Below are 21,965 nucleotides of genomic sequence, written 5' to 3' on the forward strand. Positions count from 1 at the left end.
CTCTCTGTGAGTTTTGGGTGCACAGTTGAGTCAAAGGCCTAATAAAGTACTTCATAGTACCTCAAAGTACTTGTTACAAACCTCAAAGTTCAGGAGATTTTCCCCTTTTCACTCCTCAATCATTCAAATTCATATAAATTCTTTTTTTGTTTTGTTTTTATTAAAATCCAACCAAATTTACTAACTTTACCTGAATACTGCTACACAACACTGCCATATTACGCCAGAAATGTCATAGCAGATGTGCAGATGTAATATGCTGTCATGAGAGGTTATGTTCAGTAATATAACAGTGTCGTCATCATCCCAGTTGTTTGTCATAACAGATGCCATGAAGTTCAGTGTCAGCAGTTTAGGCCACATGCTAATTTGTGCTAAGTGTACTTCAATCAGCCATCATGACATCACACATTCTGACATCTGGACACAGTTCAAACATTCTGCTGTTAGATATTTTGGTAATGAATGATAATAGATTATTGTTTTTACAGCAAAAATATCTGCGCATTGGTGTGATGAATAATAAGAGTTTGTGTGAGTGTGTGTGTGTGTGTATGTGTGTGTGTGTGTGTGTGTGTGTGTGTGTGTGTGTGTAATCTGAGCACTACATTGTGTTGTGCCGGCTGTTTGTATGAAAGGAGACTCCTCTGCAGTCATTGCTGAGTCGCTCTGCAGTCCTCACTAAGCTCACATTGTGTACCGCTGAGTCATCTTCACTCACATAACAATACTCATATATATATATATATATATATATATATATATATATAAAATATTTCTTTTGGTCCATTCTTCATGAAAAGCTGTCAGAAGAAAACCTCATATCTCTCTATTTTTTGTTGTTTTTGACGTTACTTGTAAAGGCCTTTTACATTGTGAATAAATTTCATGAATGGACCAGAAAAAAATGTCCCTTGATTGAAAAAAAAATGTATATATATATATATATATATATATATATATATATATATATATATATATATATGTATATATACACTGCTCAAAAAATAAAGGGAACACTCAAATAACACATCCTAGATCTGAATGAATGAAATATTCTCATTGAATACTTTGTTCTGTAGAAAGTCGAATGTGCTGACAACAAAATCACACAAAAACCATCAATGGAAATCAAATTTATTAACCAATGGAGGCCTGGATTTGGAGTCACACACAAAATAAAAGTGGAAAAACATGACAGGCTGATCCAACTTTGATGTAATGTCCTTAAAACAAGTCAAAATGAGGCTCAGTGTTGTGTGTGGCCTCCACGTGCCAACGCCTGGGCATGCTCCTGATGAGGTGGCGCATTGGTCTCCTGAGGGATCTCCTCCAAGACCTGGACTAAAGCATCTGCCAACTCCTGGACAGTCTGTGGTGCAACGTGGTGTTGGTGGATGGAGCGAGACATGATGTCCCAGATGTGCTCAATTGGATTCAGGTCTGGGGAACGGGCAGGCCAGTCCATAGCTTCAATGCCTTCACCTTGCAGGAACTGCTGACACACTCCAGCCACATGAGGTCTAGCATTGTCCTGCATTAGGAGGAACCCAGGGCCAACCGCACCAGCATATGGTCTCACAAGGGGTCTGAGGATCTCATCTCGGTACCTAATGGCAGTCAGGCTACCTCTGGCGAGCACATGGAGGGCTGTGCGGCCCTCCAAAGAAATGCCACCCCACACCATTACTGACCCACTGCCAAACCGGTCATGCTGAAGGATGTTGCAGGCAGCAGATCGCTCTCCACGGCTTCTCCAGACTCTGTCACATCTGTCACATGTGCTCAGTGTGAACCTGCTTTCATCTGTGAAGAGCACAGGGCGCCAGTGGCGAATTTGCCAATCCTGGTGTTCTCTGGCAAATGCCAAGCGTCCTGCACGGTGTTGGGCTGTGAGCACAACCCCCATCTGTGGACGTCGGGCCCTCATACCATCCCCATGGAGTCGGTTTCTAACCGTTTGTGGAGGCACATGCACATTTGTGGCCTGCTGGAGGTCATTTTGCAGGGCTCTGGCAGTGCTCCTCCTGTTCCTCCTTGCACAAAGGCGGACGTAGAGATCCCGAAGTGGACAGTTTGATTTCACAGAAGTTTGATTTACTTGGAGTTATATTGTGTTGTTTAAGTGTTCCCATTATTTTTTTTGAGCAGTGTATATATATATATATATATATATATATATATATATATATACACACATTACTAAAAAGTAGAAATGAAACCTATATAACCAAGCTGTTTGGGGGTTGTGGGGTTGTTAGAAGAAATCCTCTGCTGGCAACAAGGACCAACAAGCTCAAGCTCCGACAGTTCTGGAACTTTTTTTTCAGCTATATATAGAACCATATTCAACATATTCTCCATCAAATAACCATTCAAAGAACCATTTAATCATGCAAATGATTCTTTGAGTGTTTGTGCTTCTACTAAACAACCCTGAAGAACCATTTTTTCAAAAGTATATCTGCATCAGCATTACAGAGAAATATAACGTTTATTTGTGTAGAGTTACAAATGCAGTAAAATTAATGCTCTCATTCTGCTCTTCTGGAGTTCAATAAACACAATCAGCCTGAAATATCAGCCAAATCTAAACAGTCTGATATTGACAATTCTTTAATGATGCTGACATCATCATACACCTGTACATACAGATTCAGTTTCTAATGGATTTGCATTTGGAGATGTTTGGAAGTGTTACCCGTGGTTTAGCTAAGCTTTGTGGAAAATTCTACCTGTCGCAGCATTTTTTCTGTGCATTTCATGTCAAATCACGTCAGCAACTAATGCTGAATCATCATATGTACAGCATGCGCCCAGCTCTTATGCAAAGCGACAGCAGATCCGCACCACCGTTCACTCCTACATTCACTCTGTGGAGCTGCTGTGTGTTAATACCATAGAAAAGGAGATACATAAATACACTGAACTGAAACAGAGTTAAATTTCCATACTGAAATGTAATGGTGAGAAAAAACAAGAATATAAAAGCATACTTGATCATACATGATATGTCTCATGATGATTTTTTTGCAGTTTATTAAGGATGGCTCCAACTAACAATGATATGTGTGTATGTATATATATATATATATATATATATATATACACACATATATATGCACACACACACACACACACACACACAAATATAATGATAAGATACCACCACCACCATGCTTCACTGCTGATATGATGTTCTCATTGTGGAATGCTGTTAGCTTTACTGTAGATGTAGTGGGTCCCTGTCTTCCTAAAGTTCCACTTTCAGCTCATCAGACCACAGAACTTTATTTCAGAAGTCTTGGGCGGGTCATAAGGGTGTTTTACGATCAGTAATATTTTTTTCCCCACTGACTTTTGCCCTTTAGTCTTTCTGATAGCAGAATCATGAACACTGAGGTGAGCAAGGCCTGCAGTTCCTTAGAACTTTGTATGGGTTCTTTTGTGACTTCCTGGAGTCGTTGTAGTGCTCTTGGAGGAATTTCGTAGGCCAAGCACTTTGTAAAAATCCACCAATATTTCATAATGGCTCTCACTGTGGTTCTCTGGAGTGTCAGAGCATTTCAATAATTTCAATATTCTTTTCTCATTTCTTCCAGCATTTCTTTGATTGAAGCACATTATGCAGTTCACTGAGACGTTTTAGCCTTCTTCACTTTGGTTCCATTTAAGTGCCATGTTGACTCAACAAGGCTGTCAGCCTGTGTGCAATCAAGCCTGTGTGCATTTAGTTTAATTGATCGCAGTTATCAATTCAATTTGGTTAATGGGTTGATTGAGTAACTAAGGGGCAAATACTTTTTCACATGGAACCTTTCATTGGACCACAGAACACTTTTCCACTTACACTCATATTTCCATTTCCACCAACATGTTTCTGGATCCTGTTTATATCTTGTTTCTTCTTGCCTTTTAGAGTGTTAACTTACATGTGTGGATGCAGTGATGAACTGTTTTCACAGACACTGGTTTTCAGAAGTGTTTCTGAGCTCATGCAGTGATTTCCACTACAGAATCATGTCTGTTTTTAATGCAGTGCTGCCTGAAGGTCCAAAGATCACAGCCAGCAAATACCGGTTTTTGGGCTTGTCCCTTACAGACAGAGATTTCTCCAGATTCCCTGATTCTTTTAATGATATGATGTACCGTAGACGAAAAGTAAAAGTTCTTTGCCTATTTTATGTTGAGAAACGTTATTCTTGAATTGTTGCACTATTTGATGGTGCAGTCTTTCACAGAGTAGTGAACCCCTCCTCATCTTTACTTTTGAAAGACTGTCTTTATACCCAGAGATGCTCTTTATACCCAGTCATGTTACTGACCTGTTTCCAACCAACCACCAGGTGTTTTTTTTAGCATTGCACAACTTTACCAGCCTTTTGTCGCCCCCGTCCCAATTATTTTGGAACATGTTGTTGGCATCAAATTCAAAATGGGCAAATATTTTTAAAAAACGAATATTTTTCACTTTCAACATTTGATATATCGTCTTTGTACTATTTCCAATGAAATATTGGGTTTAAATGATCTGCACAACATTGCATTTTCTTTTTTTCACAATTTGCAATGCGTCCCAAACCTTTTTGAAAGGGATCATAAATCTAGTTGATCTAGCTAATGTTTTCATTTTGAGATTGCTTACAGCTTATTATAAGATTATCTAACTCGTTTTTAGACCCCGTTAACTTGTTTTAAGTAATTTTAGTGAGTAAAATTACCTCACTATATCATTTTAAGAAATTTGTTCAAATTTAGTTTGAAGATCTGAAACAATTTAGTGACAAATATGCAAAAATATAAGCAGTCAGGAGGGGGCAAATACTTTTCATGGCGCTGTATCACAGTAACGCTACTATTACCACTGCTAAATCCAGAGCTACAGTTACCATGCACTATATAAAGCTCCAGCTGCTGCATTTAATCCACAACTGAAATTCAAGGTCAAGCTCAGTGGGGCGACACTGAACCGTGACAGAGGGAATGTTTTCCTCCTACACGGACACATTTAAGCCAAAAGCCTGGAACCGCCAGCCAGACAAATATCTGTATCGGGGTCACGACCCCAGAGCCTTGAGAAGCATGATGTAGCATAATGCTAATCCTCCAGACAGGAGCTTACAGTATACAAAATCAGGACATCAGAGCCACTGCAAATCAGAGGTATAACATCCCACACCTTACATCATTCACACAGACAGAACGCAGGGCACCTTTATGGTCTACCATGATGATAAACATAGACGTGCTTACTTTGATTAAATATATAAGCTTTTTTGTAGTTTCAAAAAGTAATGCATTGCAAAAAATGGCATCTTGGCAAATGAAATTGTCTTACACCTACATGATATATCTGACATTTCTCATTTTGAGATTATTTAAACCTTAATTTTTAATTATAGTAACTTATTTCTAAATGTTTTTTTATTTTTCTAAGTGATTTTAATAACAAACAGAAACACAGATACGCAGCTGGCACTCTTTTTTTGTGATCATGGCGGCATTTGATGGTATAGTTCATGGTAAAGACAGTATATCACTGACCCTTCCACTGACCAAACACATATTGATTTGTATGCTGTCTCCTGAGATGTGTGCACTTATAAATGTCTGGATATGTTATTGTGGTCAGTGACACATAATCAGGACTCAAGCATGGCTAATGCATTTACTGTGGATGAATATCTCTAACCACACTGTCTTTTTCTTGATTTTGTTTTTCTTGTTTTGATTTGGAAGTCAAAAGTCACTGACTGCTCATACAAGTTAAGCATTTTAACCACATTTTGGAGCGCAGGAGCTCTTTGAGGGGAAAGTGTTGTATGACATGTTGAGAACATCAGTGTTGAGTTATGTAACACATCTACTGTTAATTGTTTGTTGCACAGACGGAGGTGAAGTGAACAGGATTAGTTGAAAACGATGAATGTTCCAGCTAGAGCTGAGTTTTACACTCAGAGGAATTATAAATAACCCTAGACAGATACAGGACAGGTACAGGTACATGCAGTACCAGCACTGCTTTCCACCAGCTACTCTTCTGAGGACAGATTTACACACTGTTCACTGCAGGATTTTAGTCTGAGCTCTTAAAGCATCTCCCTGTATGTGCTGATCCGTCACAAAGCAGTGTCAAACCTCCCAGAGTCACTTAGCTGCATCACCCGCAATACACACTGAAGCAGTGTCGTCATGCTATAGTCTGAGCCAGGCCTGCGTTAGGGCCTCTGTGTCTGAGCAGGTTTTCTCTGTTGGAAAATGGAGATTCTTCTACTGTGACGTGATTGACATGGTAACATATAAGAAACCTTTTTGGTGCTTTACAAAGCCCTTATACCAATGAGCACTCATTGTAAAGGTTCCTTGCATGGTGAAAAGGTTCTACATATCGCACCAACAAGGGTTCTGTCAGGCTTGTTGCAATACAAGAGCCCATTTGAATACTATATGGAAACTTTTTCACAAACCATCTATATCACACTCTCCATCATTCTGTAGAACCCACTCCCCATGCAAGAAACCCTTTAATCATGTAAAGGGTTCTTTCAGTGTTCATTTTCTTTACTAAAGAACCCTCGAAGAACAATCATTTCTAAGTGTGTAGTTAAAGGGGAATTCCAGTGAATTTTCAAAATTCTAGCATTACTAATTGTGTGAGATGTAAACAGAGAGATTCAGAGCGGTTTGGTGTGAAATGGTTCAGCTGTCTTTACAGTGGTGGTGATAGGAACCACGAGTCACCATGACTTCAACACAAATATAAACATTTTATTTACCATCCAAAACCACCAGCGAACCTACATGAGTCTTCTGAGTTTTTATGGAATGTTGATGATGGAAAATAGTGGAAAATCTGGAATAATACGTTTTCTTTGGGGACTATTTTGCCTCACAACACCCTGCATATTATGTATCCCTCCACCATGAATGGAGTTTAAGATCAAAATCTTCTCAAAACAGTGATAAATATCATAAAACAATGTCTCAGTCATCAGGCATAACCATTTCATGTCAATATTGTACAGCCCTAGTCTGAACCTTTGCTTAGCCTGCTTGTAGAATTTAGCTTTATTTATATTTCGACCTTATAATTCAGAGGATTCCGTGACATTCAGGAGAAAATCTGTGTAGGACAGCACATGTCGGCTTTGGAACCGTGTCTGAATATTTCATAATGAACTCTGGTCCAAAATGACATGGAATAAAATTGTGGCGGATTAAAATTTACATTCAGTTGGAAACATGTTTACAAACAGTCTGTAAGACTTTGTGCTGATTTACTTCACAGTCTTTAGTCTCATTAAACACGTTTGCACAATTTAAGAATATAATTACGCATACAGTCATATGCACAAGTTTGAGCACCCCCCAATTTTATTGATTTTTCTAAAAATAAGATAACCCATCCTCTACACAGAACACAGTTAAATAAGACATTTTTCTGCTCATTTCAGTGCACAATTTCTATTTATTTGCTGACTTAAAACACATGGCATAACATTGCTCTGGCCAAATTCTATTTATTTATATGCTAAGTTCAGTAATTGTATTTAAATACAGTAATTGTGTATTTAAATGTTCAGCAGAGGATGTGTTATAACTTATTCTCACCTATATAAACAACAAAAACATGTAACTTGAGAAGGGGTGTGGAAATTTTTCATTTGACTGTTCAGTCTCTGAAACCTCCTGCATTTTATACATTCGTGTTTATCTGCTCTAGCACACCGGATTCAGCTCATAAGATCATTAACAGACTGCAGTGCAAATGTCCAGGAAGAAGAACTGTAAGAGCATTAAATCTGTCATCCTATCAGCTCTGACTTTCCTCAATAAGTCTCTGTTTAAATAGATTGTTTGAATGTACTTCTTTGCCGTACTGCTATTAATTACTCTGTACTCTGTTTATTGGGTATTTCTGGTCAATCCTGCTGCTGCCAGCAATCATCTATAAGGCTATTAAAAGGCTAAAAAGAGGTTCAGAGCGGTTTGGTGTCAAACGCTTCGTTCTAGAGAAACTTACTGAGTCAGAACTGTTCACAGTGGTGGTGATAGGAACCAGACGTCCACCTTTAAAAGTTCCCTCACAGAAAGTTACTACATGAAATGGTTATGACTTCACTGCCTGATGACTGAGACACTATTTTATGATAGTTTTGAGAAGATTTTAGCCTTAAACTCCATTCATGGTGGAGGGATACATAAAATACAGGGTGTTGTGAGACAAAATAGTCCCCAAAGAAAACTTATTATTTCAGATTTTCCATCATCAACATTCCATATAAACTCAGAAGACTTGTGCAATGAGTTATGGAGAAATTTTGAATATTGTAAATCACTTTTCTCCCAGTTCAACAAGTTTTCAGCCATCAGAAAGAAACCCAGTGTTGTGTATGGTGTGTTGCGTGACACTGTTTTGGTCTTTATTCGAGAAAAAATACATTTTACATAAATCTAATTATTAAAATACAGAAATATCAGCACAGATTTGTCTTTCATTTTTCTTACTGTACTCTGTATACTTGGCTCACCTGACTGTTGATTCTGATTTTAATAAACTGCTAATGAGTTTACATTTGGAGACACTAATATGAAGAGAACATGTGTGAATCTTTAACGTGGCACAGCCTTAAACTGTTACCTCAGGTCACAGCGCGGCACCGTTTGACCTCAGTGCTCTGTCACTGTTATTAGTCCATTCTGACCCTCTGACAGGCTCTACATTTAGTGCGTCTCTGGGCAGACTCACACCTTTACCTTTCCACAGCACGTCTCTGTGGTAAAGGTGCCAAAAATACACCACGATACACAAAGCCATGCTCACCTCACACGAACTTACAGTCCACTGAATCTGCAATGTTTTTCAAGTTGGAGTGGACAAAATGCCGTCCAGTGAAATAGGGATGCACTGACATGAGCAGTGAGGGCTGATATTAGTCATGCACATATGTGTTGATACCAATGCTGATGCAAAAATATGTAGAAATGTAAAAACATTGAATAAATACATTTATAAATAATAAGTGTAGTAAATAAATGCCAAGAAATATAACATTAATATGAGTTACACATGCAGTGAAATTAATTTTAGTGCAGTAAAGTTCAATAAATGCAATAAATAAAGAAAAAAAATCAGTACATATTGGACTGAAATATCAGTTAAATCTGATCGGCTATTAAACATTATTCATTAATTATGTTATCATGCATCCCTGTTGAGAAGGCGATATTTTTAAACCAGTGTGTGCAAAAATAAGCTATTAAAGAAGAAACAAGAATAAAAAGAAACCATTTTTTTTAATAGATGAATAAAATAAGATGTAAACGTAAGGAGCTGTCATCCACTCATCTATTAGTTGTTATGCTGTTGTTGTGGCTCCTTATAATTAGTCCACAACAGTTTTTTTCATGATCCGTGCAGTTGTTCCATGTTCTAGATGTACTAACCGCACCGTTACATGCTGATGAAAGAGCACTGTGATGCCATTTATCACTGCAAATGCTGTCTGGCACGCATGGAGCCACTCCAGCACTCTGTGTTGACTAACAGGACTCGTCTGCTCCAATACAGCCTACAGAAAGCTGTCACAGCTGTGTTATGGATGGTAATATGCATGCTGAGAGCTCAGAGTGGATGGAGGAGATGAAAAGTCCACTGGGTAAAAGGCAGGTTCACTCACTAATCACCTAATCAACATTTGGGGGGAATATGGCAGAGTAATCTAGCACTGGGAGCGTTTACAGCGCCCTTCGGACCATTTACGGTGTGGAAAACTCACTAACTGAACATAAACACTGATGTGCGTAATATCAGTGCACTTTTACGCACAGAGCGCGCGACCTTTACGCACCAACAGACCTTCTCTGACTGAAGCTATGCAGTGGGTTTCTGATGCTGCACGAGCTGCAAGAGTTATAACGTGCTTGTGTGTAAGGTTCTAGGTCTTGTTTACGTTTTCATACGCGCCACGTGCGGCTGGTGCGCCGGGCACTCGCAAAAAACAAACAGACTGCAATACATTCAAAACTCCGCTGCAAGAGTTCTCACCCACACCAGAACAGATGGTTCCTCAAGGGTTCTTTAGTAGAGACAATGTGTATATAGAACCATGAAGAGGCATCTGCATGCTTGAATGGTTCTCTGCATGGTGGAACGGTTCTTCAGGTTCGTGGAGAATGCGCTGTTGTGACGATGTGAAACTTGCAACAACAGGAGAACTCTTTAGAGTGCTGTGTTTAAGCCCTGTACCATGCATTGAACCGCGTAAGCATGAAATGGTTCTATGGAGAACTCATGGTTCTTCATAGAACCATTTCCTTTACTAGGAGAACCCTTGAAGAATCATCTTTTTAGGAGTGTGCTTGGCCGGTTTGCTGGCCTCTTGGTGCTCTTGAGCTTTGGAAAGGCGCTGTATAAATAAAACTATTATTATTTTATTTATTTATTTGTTTATTTATTTTTTACTCAACTCAGCATCGCTGAACTACAGCAAAAAAAACGCTGTCGCTGTGTTTTTGTGTTTAACGCTGCACTTAAATGCGCAAAGAGCCAATCAGAGCATCACAAACACCACAGACCTCATCAACTTCACTGAGTCTGAGTCCACGGCTGCACTCAGACTTACTCACCAGTAGATGAGGGACAGTCCATCAAAACGCTCGAGCTCTCTGCCCCGAGGATTCAGACAGGACATCGCATCCAGCACAGAGGTGAAGGCAGGTTTCTCTGTTGGAGCTAAATCAGACTCATCACACTGCAGCGTGTCTCTGCTGTGTCTCCTCTCTGTCTCTGCTGTGTCTCCTCTCTGTCTCTGCTGAGTCTCCTCTCTGTCTCTGCTGTGTCTCCTCTCTGTCTCTGCTGTGTCTCCTCTCTGTCTCTGCTGAGTCTCCTGACTAATGAACAGGGAGCCGCAGGAGGACTGAAGTAACCTCGCCTCTAATCTGGGCAGCACGTGGGGCTTTGTGCTCACCGCGCGCCGCTCAGCAGGTCCTGATCGCTGCTCCGCTCGCTGCTTCACTCTTCACAGCAGCACAGCGCGCTCGTGTTCTGCTCACGGGTGCCGGGTTTCTTTTCTCGCCTCTATTCAGAAAAAAAACCCGCCCACCAGCGACCGGGACTGGCTAATGTAGTCAGTGCAGAACGACAGCCAGCCAATAGGAGCACAGGAGGGCGGGGCTTTTCGGAAAACGGGTGTAACAAAAAGACGTCTGATAAAAAGTGCACTCTGGCAGCACTCTTCTCTTCTCTTCTCTTCATTTCCCTTCTCTTCTCTTCCCTTCATTTCCCTTCTCTTCTCTTCCCTTCTCTTCACTTCTCATCTCTTCCCTTCTCTTCATGTCTCTTCTCTTCTCTACCCTTCATTTCCCTTCTCTTCTCTTCTCTTCTCTTCTCTTCCCTTCTCTTCACTTCTCTTCTCTTCCCTTCTCTTCATGTCTCTTCTCTTCTCTACCCTTCATTTCCCTTCTCTTCTCTTCTCTTCCCTTCTCTTCACTTCTGTCCTCTTCCCTTCGTTTCCCTTCTCTTCTCTTCCCTTCTCTTCCCTTCTCTTCTCTTCCCTTCATTTCCCTTCTCTTCTCTTCCCTTGTCTTGTCTTCTCTTCCCTTCTCTCCACTTCTCTTCTCTTCATTTCCATTCTCTTCTCTTCTCTTCATTTCCTTTCCCTTCCTTTCCCTTCTCTTCTCTTCTCTTCTGTTCTCCTGTTCTGCTCTCCTCTCTTCTCTGCTCTTCTCTTTTATTCTGTTCTATTCTATTCTGTTCTCTTCTCATCTGTTCTATTCCGTCCTGTTCGCTTCTCTTCTCTTCCCTTCTGTTCTGTTTCCTTCTCTTCTCTTCCCTTCACTTTTCTTCTCTTCTCTTCTCATCTGTTCTATTCTGTTCTCTTTTGTTCTGTTCTCTTCTGTTCTCTTCTCTGTTCTTCCTTCTCCTCTGTTCTCTTCCCTTCCCTTCCCTTCCATTCTGTTTCCTTCCCTTCTCTTCTCTTCCCTTCTGTTCTTTTCTGTTTTCTTCTGTTCTGTTCTCTGCTTTTCTCTTCCATTCTATTCTGTTCTGTTCTCTTCTCTGTTCTTCCTTCTCTTCTCTTCTCTTCTCTTCTCTTCTCTGCTCTTCTATTCTGGTCTGTTTTCTTCTCTTCTATTATGTTCTTTTCTCCTCTCATCTCTTCTCTGCTCTTTCCTTTTCTTCTCTTCTCTGCTCTTCTCTTCTCTGCTCTTTTCTTCTCTTCTCTGCTCTTCTCTTCCCTGCTCTTCTCTTCTTTTCTGTTCTATTCTGTTCTGTTCTCTTCTGTTCTGTTCTCTGCTTCTCTTATCTGTTTTTGTTAAGCATCTTTTTCTATATCCAGGCAAGTTAATCTGTGTAGCACCTTTTATACACAGTCACAACAGGTAGAATATCTTCTAATGTTCTTAACACAGTCTCATAAAGATAAACATTAGATATGTTCAATACAGTAAGAATGTTTTCACTTGATAAGAGATCGTTATTTGCAGTGAAGGACTATGGAGCAAAGTGAGAGAGTAAATGTGAACAGTCCAGCAGGTGGTCACTGTGCTGCTCCTTCTGTTTGCTCAGATGGTGTTTAAAAGAATGAAGGCATTTCAGTACAAATCACTGCCTGCTGTCTGTGATGAGATGATTTATGTAACTGACTAAACATGCTAAAATACAGAAGACACTGTTTTTACTTCATAAGAGTTGAAAAATCAAATATCACACACATCACAGTGTTGGAAGTACACAAACCCTGTACTTGAGTTAAAGTAGACATACCCAAGGTGCAATATTACTCCAGTAAAAGTAGAAGTTCCTCCCTTTAGACCTCCACTTGAGTAAAAGTACAAAAGTATTTGTCTTCAAATGTACTTAAGTATGGAAAATAAAAGTACTGAAAGATTAATTTAATCTTTAATCTTTAATCATTAATTTAATTAATGACTTTAATGTCCTGTTATCATTTTTATAACAAGACTCGCTTCATGAACTCATTTTAGGTGAAAATCCTCCAGTGTCTCTCTTGGTAAACCAGTCTTTTAATAGAACATCATTAATTAGTGACGCTGACGTCTATTAAAATGATCATAAGCACAAAACACTGAAGGTAAACAGTTTCCATCAGGGAGAACCGAGTGGCTCTGAAATCACTTTTTACAAACAAGTAAAATTTTCAGTTTAAGATTTATTTACAACTTAGTTACAAGTTTAAGTTTAATAAAAACTGGCTTTAAACTCAGGATCACAAATGAGCTCCTTTACTATGTTGATCTGTAGGTCTCTGTTCATAAACATAAACCAGCCCAGACTAATTTACTATAAAATGAAAGTGTTTGTATAAATTCAGTAAAAAGACGCGTCAGTCACGGCTGCATATGTGTCCATATTTCTATACTGTGCTCTATTTACACAAAGTTAGGTTAGTTCATCATTTATGTTGAATAGACTCTCCCAAAGTTTTACACTGCTGCACTGATGATGTTGAACCGGGTGCTGCACTGGGTCGGTATGACCAAAAGGTCAAAACAAGCTCAAAACAAAGTGACCACTGTGCCCTGATTGGTGTTCTTGCTTTGTGCTTTTTTCATCTTGACATGTTACATTTTTATACACACAGAAACCAAAAGGAAGGACAGATTTCTCAAAATGTAGCGGAGGAAAAAGACAGATATTTGACTTTGAAATGTAATGGAGTGAAAGTCAGCCATAAATTAGTCCAAAAAACTCTCTTCCCTCATGGATTCAGACTGAAACACGCTCAGCTGGGTCTCTTTCCCTTAGGCTTCTCTGCGACTGTCACTGGGAGTCGAGCTGAGTGGATGGATGTGATTTGCAGAGCTGAGGCTGCAGGTAGAACACAAGAATGCCTCTACCAGCACATGCTCAGGCTTAAAGGGCAAACATTCCACATTTTACTGGCATTTCATGATGTTTCACTTATGATATTTGGATTTTTATGAGTAGAAAACATTTTTTACATGATCATTTTCCAGCCTCTGTTTATCCCTCAGAATTACACAGGCTGCTTTTGTTACTGCACCTTAAAGACTGACATATCAATCAAACATCAACCTTTATTTTTGGAAATACATAGAGGGTGACTTGAATTTTTTAACATAGCCAAGCTTTTACAACATTACAGGGATTCAAAAACAAATTCAAATGGAATTTAACCAGGTTAAACTAAAATAAACAAAGGGTTTAACAGAAAAAAATAACAAGATAAAATGCAAGAATTAAATTAAAAATTAAAAATATATAATAAAACCAAGATGATAATTTAACAAAGATTAAGACTTTAACATAAAAGGATGACTAAAATAAGTGAAGGATTATAATTGGCAATAAAAAAAAATTTAAGACTGTAATAGAACTGAGATGAAATAAAATGAAAAAATAAAATGATTGAGGAGACAGAAAAAAACATAATAGAATACCAATAAAATAAAATTATAAAGGAGAAAAAAAATTGTAAACCCAACTAAAACAGATCCAGGCTGCCTGAAGTTGGTCAGAGACTAAGAGTTTAAAATGACTGAATGACGCCATGTTAGCGCTAAGTTAACGTACTACACTAAACACAGACATTTGTAGCTTGTAAATCATTCCATATATTTTATCTGAAGCTTGTATCAGACGTTATCATATATCTGAGCTTATATGTATCAGTCTTACAGTGACTGTTTCAGTAAAGAGTCCATAGAGCTGCCACTGCTGTTTTACATTCCTAACAACTAACTGGAAACACTGTTTAGATTCGACTCGTATTCACAGTCAGTGATGTACACTATTTTCCAAAAGTATTCAGTTACTCATCCAAATCATTGAATTCAGGTGTTCCAGCCACTTCCATGGCCACAGGCGTATAAAACCAAGCACCTAGACCTGCAGACTGCTTCTACAAACATTAGTGAAAGAATGGGTCGCTCTCAGGAGCTCAGTGAATTCCAGCATACTGGAATACTAAAGTCAACTGTCAGTGGTATTATAAAAAGGTGGAAGCGATTGGGAATGACAGCAACTCAGCCACAAAGTGGTCGGCCATGTAAAATGATGGGTCAGCACGTGTTCTCTCGAGTGACAACCACCAAAAGCAAAGAACAAAAAACAAAATACATCAGAATAACTACTCCAACTGGAAAGCTAAATGCTGTAAGTAATGGTTACTGGGTGAAACTGCTTCCACTAACCCAGAGATCAGCAACATGCAACTCTTGTACTGTCCTGTTGCAACTCCACAGCAGAATCAGATTTGTAGTTAAAAATGAAATAATTCTCCTTTACAGTAAAATAAAGCTCTGCTGATCGTTCAACACAGTTTAACAAGAAATGGTCCAAAACTCTGGAGTTAATGCAGAACTGCTAATTCACCCTTTAACCCCGAAGATCAGCGCAGATTGCTGGTCACCATAACAACACAGACAACAGTCTCGCCTAACTAGTAGCTAACGAAACAACAAAGAGAGAGATTTAAGATGAACATCGATAATTTGGAGATGAATGGACTTATTTGTGTTTATAATCAAGAAACTCAAACACTAAAAAGTCGCAAGGCTGCTTTTCGTTAGAATTTTCCCATTCCACCTTAAATGGTGGATGGTGGAATGGTGGAAACTAACATTTTTCTACTTTTTAGGAAAAGTTTCCGGCTGGAGATGTGAGAAAAGCAGCTATAGCTGAGCTGAAGCTTAACGCAGAGCAAAGTAAGTCTGTGTTTTAGTTTATATTATATTTTTTACTCTGTACTACTACATCAGCACATACTCAGACACATTTACAGTCAAGATAGTGAAATAATCATAAAATGTTGTGGGGAGCAGATGATCATATACTGGAGCTAGTGTTTGTCTGAGACGTCTACAGTCTACAGCGTTACGGACCCTGACCACCCGGTGCGCCTCCTGCTGGAATGTGTGCGTGTTTAGCTTTTTGCTACTAGTTTACTGTTAGCGAGCCGTTTCAACATCTCCAGCTAACTTGGCTAATCTGTGTTTAGGTTATAGTTATTTTCATCTCCATCGATTTATCACGTTAGCTGACATTACTGTGCTCTGATAGCTGTGAAGCAATTTCTCCACAAAGCATTTGTATCCTTTGTTCAGTCTGGACCTCCTGCATTGTTGTGAGTTTCATTCTCCAACAGATCTGGACATGTCCTCCAATTTCAGTCTTAAAGTGCCACAGCTTTCTGTGGTGGATGAAGTGATATGAATGCTATACTTCTGAAGTTAGTAACGGTCTGTAAGGCAACAGCAGAACCAGTTTTTGCCAGTGATTACACACTTCCATTCCTTGTTGTTTACACCTTTTTATACGTTTCACAACTTTCATTCCTTCAGCATGTCATCCAGCACTTGGTAGCTGCCAAACAACATCAACTGACTCATAAGGCTACTTACATTCTGATACCATCAGCACCTCAACGAACCTGCTCGTTCTCACCCTAAGCTTCGAGGAGCGTATCAAAACAAGACACAGAAGCGCCAATGTTCAGAGACGCATCTGTAACATCCACTGTTGTGCTGATGGAGCCATGATTAACCCATTAGGTAACATTGGAAGTCATGTATGTTGAAACACTTCATTATCACCAGATGAAGTCCATTATAGTTGTTACACTGCACTCTAAGAAATAAAGGTGCTAAACTGACTCTGGGTCAGTGCATCTCTTGTCACTCAAGGGTCCATCTCAGTGCCTTTAGTCAGGGAACATAACCGTAATCCACTGAAATGGTCTTGTCTAAGGTGTACTGATTCCACACACCCTGCCTCGCCTCCAGGCTTTTATTTTACTGATCGGTTATGAAAAGGTACAAATACGAACTTTTCACCTGGAAAAACTTCTTTAAGGTTCACAATCAACCTTAAAACCACTGCTGTACCTTTGAGGGAACATTTACACTGTTTGTACCTTGATGAATGAAAAACGTATCTGCGTAGAACCTTTATCAACATTGTGTGTGGACGTTTCATGATAAATGGGCCAATAAAAATGTTCCAGAACTGCTTTGTTGTATATTAACACACAGACTAAAGAGCTGTTTCATGTCTGTTTTGAAGCAGTGAAACTGTTGATGCGCTCTAATGTTTATCCTGCTGGTCCAGCCCGAGGTTAAATAGCGCTGCGGTTCTCACTGTCTGGACAGAACGTGAGCGCGTGGTCTGAAATGTAAATTCTAATCCATCTGAAAGGCTCATTCTCTGCCCTGTTAGCAGACATGACCTGATAACTGACAGACAGCCAGAATGCAATGGATGTAAACAGATTAAAGGGCAACTCCACTCATCTTTCAAACATTTTGATGTAAACAGAGCGGTTCAGAGTGGTTTGCGGTGAAACTCTCTGTTCTAGAGAAGCTTCCCGAATCAGAACTGTTCACAGTGGTGGTGATAGGAACCAGACGTCCACCTCTAAAAGCTCCCTCACTGAAGGTTCCTACATGAAATGGTTATGAATTCACTGCCTGATGACTGAGACACTGTTTTATGACAGTTTTGCCTTAAAACTTATTTTTAAAGGTCCCATTTACCTGGACAACCAAAGTTTCATCACAATTTTCCCTTAATTTTATACTCGTTCATTGAGGTTGATTCTCATTTACAGTGTAGATGAAACAATACAGAAACTGGGAAACATAGCAAATGGTTAAATAAATAAATAAATAAATAAATAAGTAAATAAATAGAAGAACATTTTGTAGTAAAAAATCAGTTAAAATTGCAAACTTAATAAACAACAGATCAAATATGAGGAAAGAATTATAAAAATATGGTTAAATAAATAAATAAATAAAATAAATAAATGTGAAACAGCACCGAAAATATGTCAAAATCATATCAGAGGTTAACTAAAATCAAATAAGCAGTGTGAGGCTGAGTTTGATGTAGTATGTAAACACTGTATCCATGATATTTAGCTTATATGTGGAAATTAAGCTGCAAAAAAATACATATATTGTGTATCTGTATGTATATCTGCCTATTCAGACTACAGCAGTTTGTCTCCGCCCACTCACATTTGGCTTATAAGGAGTATTGCAGTTTAGACTGCTTTTGGTGTGAAGCATAGTACAGGACAGCCAATCAGAGCAGAGCTCATTTGCATACATCAGTGTTAAGGGGCACAGTGACAGAAACAGCCTGTTTAATTATGAGAGATAATGAAAGGCTGGAAAATGATGAAATAAAAGCTGATTAACACTGTTTTGAGCACATAAACTCAAACATGTGTCATATTCCAACCTCAGGGAAGAAAATAAAATGGCTGTGAAAAAGTGTAGAACATTGGTTCTTTAAATTAAACTTGATAATAAATAATTTGGTCTGTATTGTTACATTAAAAAAAAAATCAAATGTAAAAAAAATAATAATAATTTTATATTTGGCAGAATACGTGCACATCTGCAAGACTGCATTTTATTATTTATTCATTTGCTTATTTCTGAATTTATTGTAGAATTTGTGCAGATTAAAATGAAATTTAAAATTCAGTTGTAGATCCTTTATTTCTCCATCATAACAGAGTTTATGACCTCTGTAACAATGTGTAAACTGCTCCCCCTAGTGGTAAAACTAAATATTGTGAAAACAGAGCACTTCTGACTCTCGCTGCTTTAGCGCCCTCCTGTGGTGAGAACTCGTTCTGCTTTATCTGTGTTTATGCTTGAAAAGGATCATTAACAGAAGCAGGAAACTCATGATGACCTGACATGGTTCTAATATCAACATTATTCACACTGAACTCTAATGTACCCCTAGAGTCAGAGCCTGACCTTCATCTGCCTCGCCCTTCTAGAGTCTTCCTCTGTAAGCAAAGAGAGGCACAAACGTTTGTGAGGATTTTACAAAACAGTCTCAGTCAGTGTTAGTCTGGCTCATGAATTATGCTGGTACAGATGTATGTAAGCACATATTTAAATATGCACCACAGAGAAACTGTTAACCTTATTGTTAATGTACGCTCAGTTGGGTTCCCTGCTATGGCTGCTATGGCTTCAGAACAGGTGGGTTCTCTAAGACAGGTGAGTTCTCTAGGACAGGTGAGCTCTCTGATACAGGTGAGCTCTCTAGGACAGATGAGTTCTCTGATACAGCTGAATTCTCTAAGACAGGTGGGTTCTCTAAGACAGGTGAGTACACTAAGACAGGTGAGCTCTCTGATACAGGTGAGTTCTCTAGGATAGGTGAGCTCTCTGATACAGGTGAGTTCTCTAAGACAAGTGGGATCTCAAAGACAGGTGAGTTCTCTAGGACAGGTGAGCTCTCTGATACAGGTGAGATCTCTAGGACAGTTGAGTTCTCTAAGACAGCTGATCTCTCTGATACAAATGAATTCTCTAAGACATGTGGGTTCTCTAAGACAGGTGAGTTCTCTAGGACAGGTGAGCTCTCTGATGCAAGTGAGTTCTCTAAGACAGGTGGGTTCTCTAAGACAGGTGAGTTCTCTAGGACAGGTGAGCTCTCTGATACAGGTGAGTTCTCTAAGACAGGTGAGTTCTCTAGGACCGGTGAGCTCTCTGACCCAGGTGAGTTCTCTAAGACAGTTGAGTTCTCTAGGACAGGTGAGCTCTCTGATACAGGTGAGTTCTCTAAGACAGTTGAGTTCTCTGGGACAGGTCAGCTTTCTGATACAGGTGAGCTCTCTAGGACAGATGAGTTCTCTGATACAGCTGAATTCTCTAAGACAGGTGGGTTCTCTGAGACAAGTGAATGCACTAAGACAGGTGAGCTCTCTGATACAGGTGAATTCTCTAAGACATATGGGTTCTCTAAGACAGGTGAGTACACTAAGACAGGTGAGCTCTCTGATACAGGTGAGTTCTCTAGGACAGGTGAGTACTCTGATACAGCCGAGTTCTTTAAGACAGGTGAATTCTCTAAGACAGGTGGGTTCTCTAAGACAGGTGAGTTCTCTAAGACAGGTGAGCTCTCTGATACAGGTGAGTTCTCTAGGATAGGTGAGCTCTCTGTTACAGGTGAGTTCATTAAGACAAGTGGGATCTCAAAGACAGGTGAGTTCTCTAGGACAAGTGAGCTCTCTGATACAGGTGAGTTCTCTAAGACAGTTGAGTTCTCTAGGACAGGTGAGGTCTCTGATGCAAGTGAGTTCTCTAAGACAGGTGGGTTCTCTAAGACAGGTGAGTTCTCTAAGACAGGTGAGCTCTCTGATACAGGTGAGTTCTCTAAGACAGTTGAGTTCTCTGGGACAGGTCAGCTCTCTCATAAAGGTGAGCTCTCTAGGACAGATGAGTTCTCTGATACAGCTGAATTCTCTAAGACAGGTGGGTTCCCTAAGACAGGTGAGTACACTAAGACAGGTGAGCTCTCTGATACAGGTGAGTTCTCTAGGACAGGTGAGTACTCTGATACAGCCGAGTTCTCTAAGACAGGTGAGTTCTCTAAGACATGTGGTTTCTCTAAGACAGATGAGTTCTCTAGGACAGGTGAGCTCTCTGATACAAGTGAGTCCTCTAAGACAGGTGAGTTCTCTAGGACAGGTGAGTTCTCTAGGACAGGTGAGCTCTCTGATACAGGTGAGTTCTCTAAGACAGGTGAGTTCTCTAGGACAGGTGAGCTCTCTGACACAGGTGAGTTCTCTAAGATAGGTGAGTTCTCTAAGATAGGTGAGCTCTCTGATACAGGTGAGTTCTCTAAGACAGTTGAGTTCTCTGGGACAGGTCAGCTCTCTGATACAGGTGAGCTCTCTAGGACAGATGAGTTCTCTGATACAGCTGAATTCTCTAAGACAGGTGGGTTCTCTGAGACAGGTGAATGCACTAAGACAGGTGAGCTCTCTGATACAGGTGGGTTCTCTAAGACATGTGGGTTCTCTAAGACAGGTGAGTACACTAAGACAGGTGAGCTCTCTGATACAGGTGAGTTCTCTAGGACAGGTGAGTACTCTGATACAGCCGAGTTCTTTAAGACAGGTGAATTCTCTAAGACATGTGGTTTCTCTAAGACAGGTGAGTTCTCTAAGACAGGTGAGCTCTCTGATACAGGTGAGTTCTCTAGGATAGGTGAGCTCTCTGTTACAGGTGAGTTCATTAAGACAAGTGGGATCTCAAAGACAGGTGAGTTCTCTAGGACAAGTGAGCTCTCTGATACAGGTGAGTACACTAAGACAGGTGAGTTCTCTGATACAGCTGAATTCTCTAAGACATGTGGGTTCTCTAAGACAGGTGAGCTCTCTAATGCAAGTGAGTTCTCTAAGACAGGTGGGTTCTCTAAGACAGGTGAGTTCTCTAGGACAGGTGAGCTCTCTGATACAAATGAGTTCTCTAAGACAGGTGAGCTCTCTGATACAGGTGAGTTTTCTAAGACAGGTGAGTTCTCTAGGACCGGTGAGCTCTCTGATACAGGTGAGTTCTCTAAGACAGTTGAGTTCTCTGGGACAGGGCAGCTCTCTCATAAAGGTGAGCTCTCTAAGACAGATGAGTTCTCTGATACAGCTGAATTCTCTAAGACAGGTGGGTTCTCTAAGACAGGTGAGTACACTAAGACAGGTGAGCTCTCTGATACAGGTGAGTTCTCTAGGACAGGTGAGTACTCTGATACAGCCGAGTTCTCTAAGACAGTTGAGTTCTCTAAGACATGTGGTTTCTCTAAGACAGATGAGTTCTCTAGGACAGGTGAGCTCTCTGATACAAGTGAGTCCTCTAAGACAGGTGGGTTCTCTAAGACAGGTGAGTTCTCTAAGACAGGTGAGCTCTCTGATACAGGTGAGTTCTCTAGGACCGGTGAGCTCTCTGATACAGGTGAGTTCTCTAAGACAGTTGAGTTCTCTAGGACAGGTGAGCTCTCTGACACAGGTAAGTTCTCTTACACAGGTGGGTTCTCTAAGACAGGTGAGTTCTCTGATACAGGTGAGTTCTCTAAGACAGGTGAGCTCTCTGATACAGGTGAGTTTTCTAGGGTAGGTGAGCTTTCTGATACAGGTGTGTTCTCTAGGACAGGTGACCTCTCTGATACAGGTGAG

General features: G+C 39.9%; 1 protein-coding gene across 4 annotated transcripts in view; it reads right to left on the reverse strand.

Moving 5' to 3' along the window:
• The window catches only part of si:dkeyp-72e1.9 (syntaxin-binding protein 4), a 111,226-nt gene extending 100,195 nt beyond the window's left edge, over positions 1-11,031 (reverse strand). For all 4 annotated transcript variants that reach the window (XM_037544666.1, XM_037544665.1, XM_037544664.1 and 1 more), the window contains exon 1: positions 10,630-11,031. In XM_037544666.1, the coding sequence (XP_037400563.1) occupies positions 10,630-10,694 (65 nt within the window). In that variant the 5' untranslated portion in view covers positions 10,695-11,031. The remainder of the gene's footprint in view (positions 1-10,629) is intronic.
• Between the last annotated feature and the right edge of the window lie 10,934 nt (positions 11,032-21,965).

This window comes from Pygocentrus nattereri, chromosome 14 (assembly GCF_015220715.1).
Source record: "Pygocentrus nattereri isolate fPygNat1 chromosome 14, fPygNat1.pri, whole genome shotgun sequence".
NCBI lineage: Eukaryota > Metazoa > Chordata > Actinopteri > Characiformes > Serrasalmidae > Pygocentrus > Pygocentrus nattereri.